We start from the raw sequence: 19,050 nt of genomic DNA, 5'->3' as shown, positions 1-19,050 counted from the left end.
TGTGTGACCTAGAGCATGTTACTTAACACTTCTGTGCCTCAGTTTTCTCGAGAGTAAAATGAGTATATTACCTGCCTTGTAGGATTTATATGATGATTAATTGATTGGTCAATACTTATAATGCACTTAGAATAGTGCCTGGTATAAAATGCTAGACAATTATAAATTTAATTTAAATATATTTTTTATAATTTGAATTTTGTATTTAGCATTTAATTTCTATATAATTTATTTGTTATATTTTTAATTCTTTGAGTTAAGTATTGTATTCTATATTAGGGAACTTTGTTAAAAATAATATGTATGAATATAGGCAAAAATGACCCAATTTATAGCTTCTGTTTTTTGCCTTTTGTTATTTATTGGTCACTTTTTGAAACAGAAAACTTACTGGAATTTATTCTTGTTTTAGTGGAATAATTTTTAAGCAATCGGATAATTGCAGATTTCAGACTAATTGAAATTGACCAAAGGAAAAGGCTTATAACAGGTAGTAAGATTTTACAGGAGGCTTAGAATTCTTAAGCTTTACTTGTCTTTTATAATGATTTGAAGACCTTTCATGCTGTCTTCAGGGTTTTATATTTTTCAATATGTTCTTTAGGATAAAAGATACGATGACTCAATTTCAAATCACTGGATTTAGTGATTTCTTACGTTTGTGATAATATAGTATTAATATTGTAATAATAGATAATATTTAGATAACACTTCACAGTTTACAGAATACTTTAATATGTTTTATTTAGACCTCAAAACATAAAAACCCAGTGCTCTCAGGGATTAGGTATATATTCAGGCCTCTGACTCCAATTGTATTACTTTTATCTCTAGCACAGTTATATTTACTGACAAACATGAAAAATAGAAGCTATAAGATGTATTATTTTTAAGAAGAGGTGGTGTTAAAATAATAATATTTGAAAATATAATAGCTCACAAGATTTAAAATACTCGATATCCTGTTGGAGAATTGTATAAAATGAGTAAAACAAGACTGCTTCCTAGTTGGATAAATAATACTTGGATAAGAATTTTTTTTGTAGAATTGAAAGCTTGTAGACTTACCTAGGTTTAGACATTAAAAATTGGTTTTTCTTCTGATTTTTAGTAAAATAAGAGTAGTGGACTGAATAATCACTAATATATTTGAGTCTCTGATCAAGAAAGTAAAGGAACTCATCATTTTTAAGTATTCGAAGGAGATTAGACTTTTTATAAGGTGTTGGAGAACACTGGGAAACATTTTAGCCTCATTATGAATAACACTAACAAAACAGTGCAAAGATGGAATGGACTGCCTCAAAACCAGGGACAGTTCCGTGTTGTAGCGGGTACCACAAGATGGGGCTGCAGTAGAGAAGAGTCTGGTATTGGAGCAATGGTAAAACTAGTTAACTTTGATACCTGCCAACTGCGGAATTCTTTAGTTTTAAGTTGAAGTTAGGAAGAGCTAGTTTGCCACATCAATATTTGTTGCTATCCTCTCATTCATAAACTTGAGGGAAATACTCTCTAAAGAACAATATGAGATTAAATGAGTCATTCAGTCTGTAAATGTTTTAGAAGCATTTAGTAAATCCAAAGTAATAATGCTTCTTCTGTGCCTTTCAATTTCCGCACCTGAAAACTTTATATTACAACTACTAAATATTATATAATTCTGAGTGAAAAAATATACATTTTAGGGTTAAGGTACTATTGTGTTACAGGATGTTAAGTAATATGAGATAAAGTTTGTTTTATGTCTTTTTAAAATGTTCGCTTCTCAAATTTATACTTGGCATTTAACAGTGATTGTATTTCATTTCAAACTATTTAGATTTGGTATACAGCTAACACATACTAGTTGTAAATGTGTAGTTACTGTATATCATAGACAGAACCAGTTAACTATGTATTCATTTTGCATAATTATTTGAATATCTAACAAATGTAGATGAGTTTGCTCATGCAAATTGAATTTGGTAAGCAAAAAAACAAACGAAAAGTAGGTATAGGTTTAATTTCAAATAGTTTACTAAGAAAGCAAGAGAAAAATCTTAGGCTACAGTTAATTGTTGTCCTTATTTTTCCCCTTTAACCTTTTGGGTTATTTTCTTGTATCTATTCATTTTTAAACTTTTGAATCTAGGATGAATAAAGATACTTTTTTTTTTATTCTAAGACTATATTGCATTGTTCAAAATGAGATTATCAAGGTCAAGTCAATAAAGGAAGAACTTTCCTGATGTCTTAAAACTTAACTTGAAAAAGAGTTTTTTAAAAACTATGCTATTATTAATTTTTTTAAACTTTATTTCAAATTTCAAAAATTAGAGAAATCACTTCATGTATTCATTTTATTCAGCAAATATGCATTATACATCTGTTATATACCAGGCATTGTGCTAAGCACTAGGGCTTTGAAGGTGAACAAAACTTTAGGTTTTTAGATTGTTGAGATTAAGAAAAATATGCTTTTTATTGACATATTTCTTGTTGATGGATGAGCACATTGTTATAAATGTAAACACATATTCACTCTTTGTCCACCATATCAAAGGTTAAGCCTTGAATTATTTTGGATAAATATTCTCTCATGTCATTTGATATTATTTGTGTTTACATGTACTTGGTTGATTTGTTTGACACCTAACATGTAATATGTATTTTTCCCCTCTAGACACCAAGTATAGATGAAAAAGTAGATCTTCATTTTATTGCATTAGTTCACGTAGATGGTCATCTCTATGAATTAGGTAAGAACTTTAAAATTTATTTTAGGGAGAGAAATGGGAATGTTTATATTTATGACAAACAAATCTTTTTCTATTTATTGTATTTACTTAAATTAATTGATTGTCCTATAACATAGAGTCGTCATAATGAAAGTTTACCATTTAAGACTTTCTACTAGAAAAAATAATTTTTTTGGTGTTCAAGCAACTTATAATTCAAAAATGTTTGCATACCACCTTTGAATTTAAGCAAAGCTGGAAAGTAAAAATCATTATAGGAAACTCCTATAAATCACTTAGGTTTTCATTAAATTATTGAGTTACTTAACATCTAGATGGTCTAACTTGATTCCGAAACAAGTTTTAAAATGTAGTGTAATATTCATGACTAGTTTTTGTGTTCAGTAATGACTATCACTAGTTTTCAGGCTTTTGTACCATCCCTTTGTATTAAATCTGAGTTTTTAAAAGACTTTACTGGATGTATATTTTCTGGCAACAGTTTCTGAAGGCATGTGTCAAAGTACCATGATTAATTACTTAGTATTTTGGCCTATATCTGTACTTATTTTTTAAAAAGTTTAACTATAGATGGACTATTTCAGGGACTGTTTCAAAGAAATTTTTATAGACAGAGAACATCTTATGATTCTTTTCATAATTGGTATATAATACCCATGAGTCTTTTTTGTCCTTTTCCATAAGACCTTCTTAGGTTAAAAAAAGGCCACAATAAAGAAACAAAAAGATGAAGTCCTTTTTAATATTAACTTGCCACTTTCATTTTCCTTCTTTTTAAAAGACAGAAGAGTTCTGAAAGGACTCAGATTGTGGCTATAAATGTGGTTCATAAAATTTAAATCAATTTTATGTGTGGAATATGGCAACAGAATCATACTCTTTATTAAAAAGAAATAGTTCTATTGAAGGGTTCAAGGCAAGGAAAGAACATGGTATTTATAGAAGTGTGTTCTCAAGGGTTATCTGCTATAGTAGAGTGATTTGTGCAGGAATCAAACTAAAATGGAAAGAAGTCATTGTTGTGGGAGTACATAACAGATGCGCAGAGCACTTCCAAAGATACATGCTTTGCTAAATCAATCTGTAAAATCTACTTAGAGCTAAGATGTAATAGTGATTGGAAATTTCAAATGTCTGATTACTGGAAGCTTTGTTTCTACCTTGAATTTCGAATAATAAAAAATAACTAGTAAAAGGGGACATAAACAGAGTGCTGAGACTTACGAGACACATTCTATTGATATCAAGAAAGTTGATTCAGAAAAGGCCAGAGAAATGACAAATATAATCTGTAATTAGAGACTATAAAAGTAATGGTGACTTTTAAGATGGGAGACTTAGTAATAGAACAAACAATAACATATCTAGAAAAAATATTTTGGGGAAAAAACCTCTGATCATTTCAATGGGAAGCGAAGAGTTGTCTAAAAAACTCAATTTGACTGGTTTACTAGCAATAGAAGGAAAGACATATATCAAGAGTAAGCTATATATGAAGAATGGTCCTCTTTTGTAGCATGCCAAGATCAACACAAATGGGTTTTAAAATTGGTTTGAAGTAAGAACGTCAGAAATCTTGTTTGGTTTAGGTATTCTTTAGCAAGAGAAATAATCAATAAGGCTGGTAGAGAATGAGAGCCCTTTGAAGGTTACATTCTTTAAATGAGTTTAAAGAACTTCAGAGTTCTAAAGAATGGCCATTATCTTTAAGATGTCAGAGAACAAGAATAAGTACTAGACAAAAGAAGATGAGCAGTTGTAAGGGAAATTGGCAGTAATCTTGATACATCAATAAATAAAAAAAAATAAACATTGAACAAAAGGAATATTGAGTTAATGAATAGAAAATAGTAATTAAGAGAATAGCATATGGTTTTTAGGAAAAATCATTTTTAAGTAATCTTTTTAGTTTGGTTAATGTTTCTCATACTTTTCTTTAAAAGTAGTATCTATGGTCCAAGTCCATCATTACGTATACATATACATATTTATTCAAAAAATTATATTAAATCTTTCAACTTGAAAGTTGTTTAACATAATTGCAGAGTAAACTCTATCTGGCCCAGTGCGGAACATATAGTAACTGCTTAATTAATACTTGTTTATTGGTTAAATGATTATACTACGCATGTAACATGGTAAATAATATTCACATTTCTCTATTGTCCAATGTAACAAAACTTTATTAAAAAAATTTTTTTCTTACTATGTTTGGAAGCTATGGAATTATGTAAGAAATTGTTTTATGGATTGAATTTAAAGTACCATTTATAAAACATCTGAGATTATATATTTGGATATATAGAGTTATCAGTTAACTTTGAGTTAACATGAGTTTATATAATTCTAGACTTTTTCATTTTTTCATAATATTTAAAAATACTAGTTTATTCAAAGTGATTACAATTATGGTTAATTATTTTTGGTGGTCAGTAAAGTAATCCTAGGTTGTTTAGATTATTTCTCAATACTACTGCCTTGGTGGAACACAATTAGTAGTAGTAATATATAAACCTTGTGATGACCTTTTTTTCATTGATATAAACATGTCAGTCTTAAAAGCTTTCTGATCTAGCTTGTAAAATGAAGAAAGAATTTTTCGTATTTCTGAGGGTAAAAACTGGGACTATAACTTTTAACAAAACTGACTTCTTATTTTTGCATATTCGCTTTAAGAAATTAGAGCCAATATATATTTCTAATAAATTATGTTTATGAAGATAATTTAGGCTCTCAAACATGGAAGTAAGATTCTAATAACTTTTGATGTTAAAAATATCCATAGGTGGCACATTTAAAATATGTTTTAGAATATTTTATGTTAAATATCTTTTAATTTTGCCTTACTGTGAGAAGAGAAAAATAGAAGTTGAAAGTACATTATGTATACAAACAGCTAAACATTCAACTGTCTGTCTGTTTTTTACAGATGGACGGAAACCATTTCCAATTAATCATGGTGAAACTAGTGATGACACATTATTAGAGGTAACAATAAAACTTGTTGGCCCGTTTTAATGTTATTAATGTTCTCATTATGTTTAAAACATCTTTAAAGATCACTTGTTTAATATTTTATCTGTATTTGGATGCTTCCTTGTCCTTGCTCTCTTGAGAAAACCCAAAACAGAAAAATTTGAACTAATATTAAAAACCTACAGTAAATAAAGAAGTTTGCAGAGCTTTTTGTGTAAGCAAGTATCAGATTTTTAAAAGACAAGAATAGTATTGAAAGAGATACACATCATATTTCATATTTCATTGAATCTAAGATACCATCATTTGTATCTTGATCCTGATTTTAGAGATTTTTAAATTTATGTACAAATTATGAGACTTGGATATAATGAAATATGTAATTCTCAGGTTAAAAGTTTCTTAAAAGTATTTTAAGAAAGAACACTTACTGTATGTTATACTTTTGTAGTAGTAAGCAAATTAAGCCATCAACCGTTCATTCTTCTGGTGTGCTTTAAGTTATTTATTATTTAGAAAAAAGTTTGCAGTGTAACATTAGTATGAATTAGGAAAATATGAAACATTTATAATTTGTAAGTAAAACACATTTATAAAGTGAAAAATTATACATTTTTTCCCCCATAGGATGCCATAGAAGTTTGCAAGAAGTTTATGGAACGGGACCCTGATGAATTGAGATTCAATGCAATTGCTCTTTCTGCAGCATAGCTTGTCAATGGAAACACCAAATATCGTATTATTTGCAAGAAAAGTTAAATTTCTGCTGCCATACACTAACTAACTCAACCATTTTGATATTTTCATTAACTTGACTGATTAAACTTTATGTGAATTAAACTTTGACTTAATTTGTGTTTTATATTATTTTTGTCCCAAATTAAAACTGTTCTTTTCATTTGTTTCTTTCTTGTGAAGGATTTACCTTGCTTGATGACTAGCAATACTTTTCTTATTCTCTTTAAATTTTATAGAATGTTTTGTGTTGGGACACAGACATAATTTCCATAATATACATCATATATGTTAACATATTTATTTAGCAACATTTGTTGAGCAGCTACTTGTAATGAGCTGGACACTTCTAGTTGCTGGAGTTACAGCATCAGACACTATCAACAAGTACCGTAGTCATGGAACTTATGTTCTTGTGAGAAGAGACAAGTAAATACTTTGATAAAATACATACCAATGACAGATGCTATGCAGAAAATTAAAGTTGAATTTGTGGTAGAGACGGATTTGTGATTGAGTATAGACTTTAGATTTTGTGGTCAGGGAAGGCTTATAAGGAGGTAACTTTGAAATTGAGCTCTGAATAGCAAGAAGTAGACAGTAATAGAAAGTAGGTGGGGAAGAGTGGAGGCAATCATTAATGCAGAGTCCCTAAAGTGGGAAAATCTCCCTGTGTTGTAGGACCAGAAGGAAGGTTCATGTGACGAGAGCATAGAAACTAATGGAGAAGTAGCAAGAGGTGGGGCCGGAGAAGGAGGGGCTTAGTGACACAGGGACACTGGAAAAGGCATTTGGATTTGTCGCAGGTGTGTTGCTAAGCTTTTGGAGAGTTTCAAGCAAGAGAGTGGCCTGATTTGACATAATTTTATAAGATCACTCTGACTCCTCTGTAGATAATACATTGGGCAGGGAGGTGAGAGCGGAGGCAGAGAGACTCGTGAGGAGTGCACTCTTTGTTCAGTGAGCCGCGGCGATTGGCTAAGTCTTGAAAGTACAACAGCTCCCCACTTACCCAGGGTTTCACTTCCCGCAGTTTCTGTTATCCGTAGTCCCATAGTCAAACACAGTCTGAAAATAAACGGAAAATTCCAGAAATAAACAATTCATCAGTATTAAATTGTGTGCTGAGTAGCATGGTGACATCTCACACTGTCCTGCCCTGTCTTGCCCGGGATGTGACTCATCCCTTCATTCAGCGTACCCACACTACATACGTTCTGTGCTTGTTAGTAGCCGTCTCAGTTATCAGACCCAGTGCCATCGTATCTCAGTGCTTGTGTTCAAAGCGCAAAAGCAGTGATGCTGGCAATTCGGATATACCACATGGAAGCCGTAAAGTGCTTCCTGTAAGTGGAAAAAGTATATACGTACAGGAAAAAAAAACAGTATATGTAGGGTTTGGTGCTATCCAGTTTTAGACATCCACTGGGGTCTTGAAACATATGCCCCATGGATAAAGGGGAACTAACTACTATAGTAATTTAGATAGGTATGTGAGTGAATTGGGGGTATGCTTTGAAGAAGGGTGCTTCAGTTGAGTCTTAAAGGATAGGCGGGAGGCAGTGGAGAGGTGGAAAGGTATTTATACAGCTGGAGCAGAACATAAGGTTAGTGTGATGGCTGTGTCCTGTATCTTTTTGTGAGGGTTTGGTTACATAGGTGCATACATTTATCAAAACTCATTTAATTTTTTTTTTTAAGTCTACTTTACTCTATATACATTTCACCCACTCACCCACCCAGCCAACCAAATACAGAGCTGAGTTGATTTGGAATGAGTATAGCCCTTAGGAGAAAGACCAAATTGGTCCAGAGTGAAGTTCTGATAAAATTTGATGTAAATGTTTAGCAAGATTCACTGAGTTAATGTAGATTCCTGAGGCCATAACAGAAGGTAAGTGGTATTTTAGGAAGAGCAATTAGGATAGTGGCAGAGTGTATTAGATCTTTGTTATTCGAAGTATGGTCATACCAGTATTACCTGGGAACTTGTTAGAAATGAAGAATTTCAGAGGGTACCCTAGACCTACTAAATCGGAACCTGCATTTTCAGTAAGATCTCCAGGGGATTCTATGCATATTAAGTTTTGGGATTAGAAAAAAATAGAACGGAGTGAGGAACTTCACTTTGAAAGATATTTAAATTTGTCACCTTCCTCTGGTGACTAGGGCTTGAGTGGAATGATGGCAATAGGGATGAAGAAATAACCTGAAGCCACTCCATGCCAATTAACAACCACCCAGTGTCTGATTCTTCTGTTACATTGTTTACATTTTGTACTCATAATACCTGTTTTGTATATTATCTTAAATATTTTAACTATGTCTAAGCACTTTTCTGCCTGTTGCCTTGCTAGATTTCTCTTACTACATAATTGCTTCATAAGTCCTTAATGGAATCTCACTAAGAATTTGCATAGTTTCTCAAAGTTTAATATGAAGAATACTAACTTGCTCACCTTTAATAGGCAAGAAGTGTTTTTGAGGTTAAGTACCTTTTGAAAACATTAAAGTTAACCTTTAAAAAAAAACATATATTTGGTGGGGGTAATTATAGAACTCAGAGCTTTAAAAAAAATTCTGTATACATTAAATATCCTACCATTTTATGGGGCAACATTTAGAACTAGCAGTCTTTAGCACAAACTTCAGGGTGATAGTCCCTCATAGAAAATTTTCTCCCATCTTAGATTATGTCTAGAATTTTAGTCCTTTTTCAACTCCATTTCCTACAATGTTTAGTCACTTTCTTAAAACAGCACTTGTAGAAGAGATTAATGGTTAATTTTGTATGGAAACAGAGACACTAAGGGTGATCAAGTTGTGAGTTTTGTATATTGCCGTTAATGATCATAAAAATGAGAACTGAAACTTCAAATATTTTTCCTTGGTGGGCTCTTGGAAATTGACTAAACATCACCTTTTACCAGATGTAATGAATGGTTTTCTTTAAATTATTGAAACAGGAGTATTTATGAACTTCAAAATATTGAACTCCTAATATTTTCTGTGTTCATTTGTGACTAAAGCAGAAGTTAACAGCATTCTATGGTGAACCGAACTTTATTATGTCTTAAATGAAAATCATCTTTAATTCCGTATAAAAATTATTTTTAAAAATCTGATTTATTTGTGTACAGTGCTTATTAAGTAAACTTTATAATTGGGTCATATATAGCATACAGCCTGCTTATTTACTTTAATGAAAATATAGTTTGATATTTTCAGCCATTAATGTATGTCTAATAATAAAGCTTTCAAAATGAACATCTATAAGCTTAAGATTCCTATATAGGTGCTGGTAAGAAAATCGCAAAGAGGCATAATTTCATCACTTAAAAAATTTTTCTATTTATAGAAAGATATTTCTTTTAGGGAAAGCTTACATACATGTATATAATGGCCTATATACACATATCCATATATATTTGTATATATATATGCATGTGTATACATATGTATTACCTGGGAACTAACATGTGCATGTATGTGTACACATATATACATATGTGTATATATATGTGTACACACACATGCTCACACACATTCATACTTTGAAAAGGGAAATAACTTTGATATAAATTTTCTTTGTATTATTTAAATCCTTGACTGAAGTTAAACTACTTTGACAAGTGTGGAATCATTGTAAATGGTATTTAGGGCTAATTTAGAAGGCTTTGTACACATATTCATAAAGTTTAATAGTTAATGTTTTTAGCTTACAAGATTCTCTGTTAAGAGCTTGACATGAAGTCCGTTGTGCTCTAAAAAAAGTTACCACTAAAAACCAAGTGAGACTATACTGAGGTTTCAGATCACAGAAATTAAGTTTTGCTTCTGTTTATTTCAAAAATTTGACCTCTTAAGTGAATAAACTATTCTAATGTAGAAGATTCAGTGTTATGAAGCGCATTTATTATTATTATTTTTTTGGTGCCAATGGTGTCAGTTGATCAGGCCAACCCACCACGCCTTAGTTTTCTGTGAGTTTATACTTGTTTTGCTTTTGAATATTTGAATAAAAGTTATTCTAAATCTTTCTCTTGACCTCTTTGTTTAGAATAGTGATTCCGAACTTGTCTGTTGTTTCCATCGACTTGATAGGTGAGAGTTCACAGTATGACATTTCCACAATCCGCACCTAGATGTTATATGGGAAGTTACGTAGACAATAAAGGCAATATATTCCGAGCATTACCTATTGTCTAATTGATTAGGTGGTTGGAAATTCTTGGTTTAGAGGCATTAAATTTATATAACCTATATTGAAAGCTATTTTGAGAATTAATTATTTAAAATAATTTAAAATGCTTAGAAATAGAATAATAAAGCCTTTTAAACCTATAAGTATAACTTATTTAAAATAAAAATCCACGTGGTTAAGAATAAATCCCAAATGACATGAATGATACATTTTAGGTGGTTCAAAACTGCCTTTTATCAACATGTAAACACAGTCGGTATGTAATAAATTATGTTCAATAGTGTATCCCTTAAGAGCTAAAAGATAATATCTCTGTGCCCTGCACATGTTCTGTGCCAAGAAGAAGAAAACAAATTGCTTGAGGCTTTAATTGTATCCTAAACATGAAAAGCTTGAAGCATATGCAAAGGTTATAAATTAGACTATTCTTTAAAAATGTCACAAAACCTGTCTGCTGAAAGCTGCATTGAAAAGCTACTGAGAGTTTAACTACCTGTGGTAGAAGATGACAAAAGATTGCATTTGAATTTTCCTTTAGGTCTAAACAGTAGAAAGCTATTTTTCTTTATTCTGCCCTGAATGCTAAGTATTTGAAGCCAGAAGTTCTTCCCGTTCTCTACTGCCGCTACAGTAGTGTACATGTTCGACAACCACATACACGATTAATGGGCATGTATTTCTTTTATCATTAAGGCCAAAGCATGATATTTCATGGTTTGGGTATAATTTAAAAGATGTATGTCTTTGATAAATTGATTCGTTTTAGAAACAAAATGCCTTAAATATTTCTTTAATATGATAAAAATAATCAGTCTTATAGCCGTATTCTGGTGTGGCTTAATAATCAGGTATGTATGAAGTATTCAGGATAAGAGCACAATAGTACTGATTTTAAGAACTTTAGAAAATATGGCTTCTGGGCAAAGTAAACAGAAAACATTTATAGCCAACTATTCATCAGTTTTACTTCGCTCTTTTCCATTTTCAGAAGATTAGAGAATGTATCTCAATTGCTACAGGTATTATAGTGAAGGCTTTTAGTTTTTCAGGGCTAGTAGCCATGTATTGTTTCCTTACTGTGCTAGGAATGCCTAGAGAAAGTCACATCTTTAGCTAAATTAATAAAACAAGGGAGAAATGCTTAGGCCTATTTATTCATATCCCTCTGAAATTAATTCTATCGTTGATAGCTACTAGATAATAGGGATGTGTTGGGCAACTAACCTGATTTAAAAATGGGATCCAGTTGTTCCCAAACTTTTTGGTCTCAGAAGCCCTTTAACATTCTTAAAAATTATTGAGGAACCCAGAGAGCTTTTATAGGGGCTTTATCTCTTGATCTGTAATTATAGAAATTGAAACAAATTTTAAAAATATTTATTGAGTCATTTAAAAAACAAATGCATCAAATAACATAAATAATATTTTAATAAAAATAGCTTTTTAAAGTGAAAAAAGTAGCATTTTTTTTTTACATTTTTGCAAAATCTCTTTAATATCTGATTATGGCAGATGGCTGGTTCCTCCTATCTGATAACAAAAGGTGCTTACTGAAATTGACAGGGAGTCAGTGGTAATCTGTGTCAAACAATTATGGAGATAGTCTTTGAAGACCAGGACCATATCTCTTGCAGATCATTTTATCCTCAGTTTGGTACAGTGCTTGGCACATAATAGAAACCAGACGATACTCAGTACTGATTAAACTATCCTGTAGTGGGCTGAGATGTGAACAGACACTGAGAATATGGATTTAGGGAGTCCAGATACCCTCTTGAAGGGAAGAAGGAGAGAAACGAGGTCATAGCCGGGTCAGGGTAAGGATCAGCAGAGAGTGTTCCACTGTGAGGAAGGAAGAAAACCTTATAGAGAAAAACAGAGGAAAGAAATGGGATGGATGACTGAGGGATCTCAGGTGAGCATAAGATATGTATAATGTAGCATAGCATGTCGAACTTTAATGAGTAAACGAAATCCCAGATCTTGTTAAAATGCAGATTCTGATTCAGCCTGTGAGGCCTGAGATTGTGCATTTCTAACAAGCACTCAGGCAACCGGTTGGAGATCTTCACTTTGAGTAGGGAGATGCTAGAACCCAGCTAGAGAGTTGAACCTCGGGAATGGGCAATAGAAACCTCTCCTGTTTAATTTGGAGATCATGGCTGATGGAACTTTTTAAGAGATTTTTTTCCTCCAATATCCGATTAGTACACTTTCCAAAAAGTAGCTGTTTCATGAATATTACTTCACCAGAAAACTTCCGGCCTTGGCAGTTCAGAATTTCAGTGTTCTCACAATGCTTGAATAGCATGATACTGAGGTTATTGCATAAAATACGATGGTTCCACACACACACAAAAAGACATTATCAGGATTGCTAAGAATCATCTAAATGCCATTGCTTCATGAACAGGTCTCAGATTTTGGTTTTAGTTATAATTTGATTTTTGGCTCTGACTCCAAGTGGTCTTCAGCATCTTAAGTATAAGTGTTCTCATGCAAGTTTTTTTTTGGTGAGAATTATAAATTTAGTGCATAAAAGTAAGCATGCAAAAATAGTAACTATTATTATTACAATCACTCCCAAGAGAGTAATAAACTGTATTGAACATAATTTCAAAGTCTGTTTCATGAGTCATCAGATTCAGTTAATTTTCAAAGAATTTAAATAAGAAGATGGATGAATAGATTACATTTCCATGAACAAGGGAACCGTGCATATTTTTTCTGTAACTCAGAAATGGTTTAACTTAAAAAAAAATCACAAAATAGCTGAAGTTAGCAGACATGCACTTTAGCAAAGATGATTGGAATTTTGGTCTTTCCTGTAATAATACTATACCAACGCATACTGTTCATTAGGAAAACATTTTTTATCTGAATCTTTTACTCTTGGGGGCCAAGAATGCTGTTTTTCTTTTTGATAGCTATGTTTACAGACTCTAAATCACCCTGAGCAATTATTTCAACGTTTCGAGTTATTATTTCTATTCATGCTTCATTTATAGTTATTTGAATTTTGATGATTCTCAGTATGGTGCTAGAATAACAAAACAAGGTCAGGCGAGTTCAATATGTATACCAAGTTCTGGTATAAACCTGTTTTAATTTTTATTACAACTATTATGAAGAAAATTAGGATATAAAATGTTTCTACTTTTTATAATTGGACTTCCTCTGCTGAGAATAGACCTCTGAGCTCTGGACTTTGGAGGTAAATGGTCAGTGCTCCTGTGTGGGTATGTGTGGGCTGGCCGTGTCTTGGGGTGAGTCGGCAGCAGAGGGTAATAGTTCTTTGTCTCTTTCTATATTGTTGCTTTGAAAGCACTAGCATAATGTCTCCATTTGGCTTTCTTCAAGAGCACATGCAGATGGAAGAGAGGTGGTCAGAAGGAGGCTAAGAAGTAAATAGCACAGGTGAGATAAAACTAAGGCTATTTTGCAGAGTATCGCCAGGCACATTTAGCCTGAACTTATATTGTCAGTAGCCACAATAATACAAATACTCTGCCCTCTCTTGTCAGTTGTGTGATCATTGTTGATCTCTTGCACTGGTGGAATATGCCTGGGTGGTAGAAGATACTAAGATAGCAGAAGGCATGTTGTAGTTTGTAAAGCGCTTTCACAGGCCAGGTGGCAAGGGCCTGCAGAAACGCCAACTGAGCTACTCCAAGCCAGTTTTAGTTTTGGTTTGCGAGCCCAGTATTCTTAAGATCCTGCTGGACTTTTCTTTGAAAAGTTTTTCTCGTTCTTTTCCGAAATCTTGTAATTGTCTGTAAGTATTACCTTCATAATTCTTGCTCCTACTCCATTCATGCTTTTAAGAGCTTTAAGAATTATAAGCCCAGGGCTCCTTTCAAAGGGACGGAACTAGAAATGGATATTTACAGCAGGCGTCATGTTGATTTATGTCCACTCTCCTAACCTGATATTAGATCTAATCAACAGGTATGTCAGTAAACACGGAGAATACTAATGTCTGATTTTGAAAAATATAGTTACGCATCAGAAGAGTTTATCTCTTTCACTGTGTTGGCTGGATACGTCAGGATACTAATTAAAAGCAGATCTGATAATTAATAACTCTTGCTTTCAGTTTAGCATCCAATATACTTTCGTCTGGTCACTAGGGCTTAATGAATAAAACACTTCTTTGGCAAAAAAATTTTTCTGTCGCCAAATGTTACAGTAATGATTATTTTGTTGTACAAGTTAAAAGAAAAGAATAATTTTACGTTTCCATTATTTCAAAAATAGTATGAAATTTCTACAAGCCACTAGAAGAGCAAAAATAATCTTGTGTCTCTAAACCTTGTGTCTTTGAATTAAACTAAAATTATTCTTGCATTTTATTGAGTACATATTTAAGTTTGATTTTTCTGGGAGCAGCATTTATTTATCTTTGTATTTCTACTAGCTAACATAGTGCTTTAGAAACTCAATAAATATTTGTTCTTGCTCAATAAATATTTGTTGATTAGTTTTCATTTTTCCCTATGTTTTAGTTATCCAAGGCATGAATTTTTACACAGATATAAATTTGGAGATCAAAAGATTCTGGAAGGACTATTCCCATTAAGATAAAATTTTTCTTTAATTTCTAAGGCAGAACCGGAAAAGTCAAAGCATTTTTTAATAATTAAATTGGTAATTTTAGGTGTTGTCAAGTAAAATTTTTCTTTCAAAATGATGAAAACCTTGGCTATTGAAATTTACCAATTTATATTTGTTTTATAAAAACAAATCTTATGCTATAAGAAAATACAAGTTACTGTAAATCTGACAGTGGTGTAATTAGGAATAAAACCTTGGAAGGTCAGGTGATGAGTAAATAACATTCTTCCTGCCCATTTCACCACCAAGAGAATAAAGTCAATTCATAAAAGCAGACGATGCCCAGGTGTCTCTGGGTATTCCTAAATTTTGAATTCCTTCTGTTGAATTTTCAGTTTCAGTCTCTCATGTGTGACAGACAGTGACCCTTTCCAGAGAGCACTTTGCTTAATGCCAAACATGAACATACCTGCCAAGGTACCCCTAACATAAAGCTGCTTATCCTGTTTTACTGAAGGTCCCCACACCTCATGAAAGTATTAGAATATAGCCATGTCTACTGCTACCTTAAACTTATACTTTGACTATAACTATTCCTGGAATCTAAGGCAAAAAAGTTAAACTTTTTGCAAATATATCCAGCTTCCTCGCCTTTCTGCCCTGAATCAAGGCTCACCCTGCTCTCATCTTGCGGAGAGAGTTCTTTAAGAAATATTTCACAGGGCCAACCTCTACCCGAATTTAAGAATATTTCACTCACTGCCTATAGGAGTTGGTTTCATTTTAGGACTCATTGGATACCCTTAGACAAAAGACGGCGCAGGGGAATATGTTTGCCAAAATCTGTGCTGTGGTAGAACTGGGGGAGGGGCGGCACATGCCGATAGCAGAACAATACACGATGGCTGTTGACATGACGATGGCTGTTGACATGACGGATGCTGTTTATTTTGAGGTTTAGGGTCCAGTAGGAAGTAAACATGACCTTTCTTATTCTTCCTAATGTCTTTTGATCTCCTCTGGGTGCCTTTTGGATAAAACGCACACTCACACGAGATCGCTCAATGTCAAACAATTATTCTCAGGGATCAGACAGTCTAAGTCCACGTACAGGGAGGGAAACATGTCTCTAAGCTACGGTATCTTGCCAAGAATTTTCCTGTTCGCAATAAGCAGCCTTTTACATTTTACACAGCAAAGTTTTAGGCCTTTTGCCCCATAATATTCTATCTAGACTTTGCCCAGAGGCCTTTCCCTGAAAAAATAAAATGGAGCTGTTTATAATACTTCTTCAAAGAACAGAGCCATTTAGCCCTGATCACTACCTTAATTATTCAAAGATTCGACAGAAGAAAGTGTGTGTGTAGATAACACTTGGGGTCATGTGTGACTGTGTGTGTGGCTGTGTGTGTGTAGCCTTGGTACATACCAAAGTCTTATAAGCAGAAATAGAGCAATAGATCGACATCAGAAAGCCCCAATGTCGCGGATTTTTAAAAACATTTTAGTTACATAAGATTGAAATCATTTGGTTTGATTGGTCTATTTCTGTCCACAGAGATTAAAGAAATTTCCGGTGAAGTCATGGATGGGGCATTTCTAGTGCAAGAACTCCTGGGGGACTTTGATGGCTTACCTCTGAGACAGTCTGGGTTTACTCATGATCTGTGTGACCATTATAAACTGATCCTCATATTCAAGGAAACCCCAGTACTGTGCCTCATACAAGAACTTCTGACTGGGCTGGGCTTCTCCCGTGATTGCTTCCACGCCTTGAGGAAGCACCAGACTTGGATCTACGTGGACAAAGGTTTCAAGGCGATGCCGGAAGTCTGAGGAACAGCCAGGTGCTTCTTTTCATGGCTATGGGTAAGGTTTCTTCATACAGCATGAGGGGGAGAGTGGGGTTTGTTAGAGATCCGTGTGATCCTAAAACTGAGGCCCAGACTAGTACCAGGGGTGAAACCAGGAGCACGGCTCTGGTCTTTTGTTTCCAGGTCAGGCCATTCTGTAGTTCTTGAATCCTTTCCGTGTTGACGCTAATATATTATCAGTACCACCCAGTATTCACAAAACAGGGATAATGAAGGGGTTACTGACAAAATTGTACTTTGAACTTTTAGAAGTTTCCTATAATGGCTGGATGGGCTGTTTCTCCTCTGGATCCAGTTTCAAAATGTAAACAAAAATGGCTATTACAATTCTAAAATATTAATGACGCAGTAAACACTATACTTATTTTTTTCTGCCTTTTTAGCAGAACAATTTGAACACATAGTAAGGTCGTTACCCTTTTCAAGTAAACTTAATGAGAGATCAGGTAGAACTTTACTACCAAAACATAAAAACCCAAAGGAGAAAATAATTAAGTTTTAGAGAAGTCTGGACTTGACTATTTTTATCTTTGATTATCATTACTAAAGATATCCTTTTAGGGAAAATCATTTTACTGGGCTTCAGGAAGAGAAGTTTAGTAAACACGTATTTTCTTTTTCTTTCCCAGAAGCCCCAATAGTTTATTTTAAAGCTAATTCTAGGGTAAGTCTCTTTGATCTCACTGCTATCACTAAAAGAATTATAATGTGGTTTTGCAGTTCTGGCTAGAATGCAGGACCTTACCAAAAAAAAAAAAAAAGAGTCTTAGTTTTTATGTTAAATAATTTGAGTTCAATGATAGAAAACTTCTACATGTTAAAAATAAACTCCAACTCCTGAAGATCTTCACAGTAAGAAGGAAATAACCAACTGCTCTGCAAATTATGGGTTTGGTCCCATGTTTTGAAAGTAACCATCTCAGTTGATCTCTTAAGACATCCGAGCACAGAGAGGGAAGGCTGATAAGAACCGAGAATGTTAAGGGCAGAAAATTTTCAAATGACCAACTTCTGCTTCCATTGTTTAATGTTAAACAGGGTGTAGTTCTAAGAGATATTTTGTGCAAAGATATGCTAATGTTAAGGGTGTCATTATCCTGTGTTAAGATATGTTAATGGCCAGCCTCTGCTTCTGTAAACCTGCTTGCTTGCTAGAAGGGGTTTTGGGGCTTTTTAAGCTATTCCTTCTAGAGGCTTGGGACTGATTCTCTAGTGGGGAGAGTCAGTCACCGGGCCGGCTAATAAAGGCTCATAATTAATCTCAATTGGCTCCATGGGTCTTAAATTTGATTGCACCACAACAGGACTTCTGATCTATTCTTTCTTGGTTAATTATCCTGCAGAGTCAGAAGACAAAGTTAGGAGTTCTGCCTTCATCCACTGAGCAAAGCCCTCATCATCATCCTAAGGCTGTACTGTGAACTTCTTCAAGTTTGATGCTCTTTGGGGGCAGTGATGTAACATGAATTCACTTCGATTTTTTCCCCTCTTCTGCTTCCCGGAATAGCTACATTCTCCACTCTTTTCTTCATTTCTTAATTATTATCTGTAATATTTTGGCTTCTTTTTTCCTCTCTGGCTTCTATTTCCAAATATAGAATTGAACCTACCTGTCTGAATATCATTATGTGAGTACTGACAACCTCATAATCCTCTAATTACTAAACTTGAAGGATGTATTTTTGTAGACAGAGATGGAATAATTATGACTTTATCATTACGTATGTATATCCTTTTTTGTTTACATAAAGTTTTATTCATTTTTTTCAAGCTTTATTGAGATGACTGACATATAACATTGTGTAAGTTTAAAGTGTACAATGCGATGATTTGATACACATAAATTGCAAAATGATTAGTATAATAAGATTAGTCAGCACCTCCATCCCCTCACATAATTACCAGTTTTTCTTTTGTGTGTGTGTGTGATAATATTTTAGATGTACTCTCTTAGTAACTTTTGAGT

The 19,050-nt window shown here is 33.3% G+C and overlaps 1 protein-coding gene and 1 long non-coding RNA gene across 3 annotated transcripts in view; both read left to right on the top strand.

Annotated features, from left to right (window-relative positions):
• The window catches only part of UCHL3 (ubiquitin C-terminal hydrolase L3), a 40,391-nt gene extending 33,823 nt beyond the window's left edge, over positions 1–6,568 (top strand). For both annotated transcript variants that reach the window (XM_036228900.1, XM_016149360.2), the window contains 3 exons: positions 2,666–2,741; positions 5,671–5,729; positions 6,345–6,568. In XM_036228900.1, coding sequence (XP_036084793.1) covers positions 2,666–2,741; positions 5,671–5,729; positions 6,345–6,428 — 219 coding nt within the window. In that variant the 3' untranslated portion in view covers positions 6,429–6,568. The remainder of the gene's footprint in view (positions 1–2,665; positions 2,742–5,670; positions 5,730–6,344) is intronic.
• A 7,238-nt stretch (positions 6,569–13,806) lies between these two features.
• LOC118609323 lies at positions 13,807–18,771 on the top strand. Its single transcript, XR_004953254.1, has 3 exons — positions 13,807–14,073; positions 16,769–17,079; positions 18,428–18,771. It is a non-coding gene; the product is annotated as an uncharacterized LOC118609323 (long non-coding RNA).
• The last annotated feature ends 279 nt before the right edge of the window (positions 18,772–19,050 follow it).

Source organism: Rousettus aegyptiacus, unplaced genomic scaffold, assembly GCF_014176215.1.
Source record: "Rousettus aegyptiacus isolate mRouAeg1 unplaced genomic scaffold, mRouAeg1.p scaffold_m13_p_11, whole genome shotgun sequence".
NCBI classification, from domain to species: Eukaryota; Metazoa; Chordata; class Mammalia; order Chiroptera; family Pteropodidae; genus Rousettus; species Rousettus aegyptiacus.
Note: the sequence above shows the minus strand (reverse complement) of the source record. Positions and strands in the feature narration are given on the sequence as shown.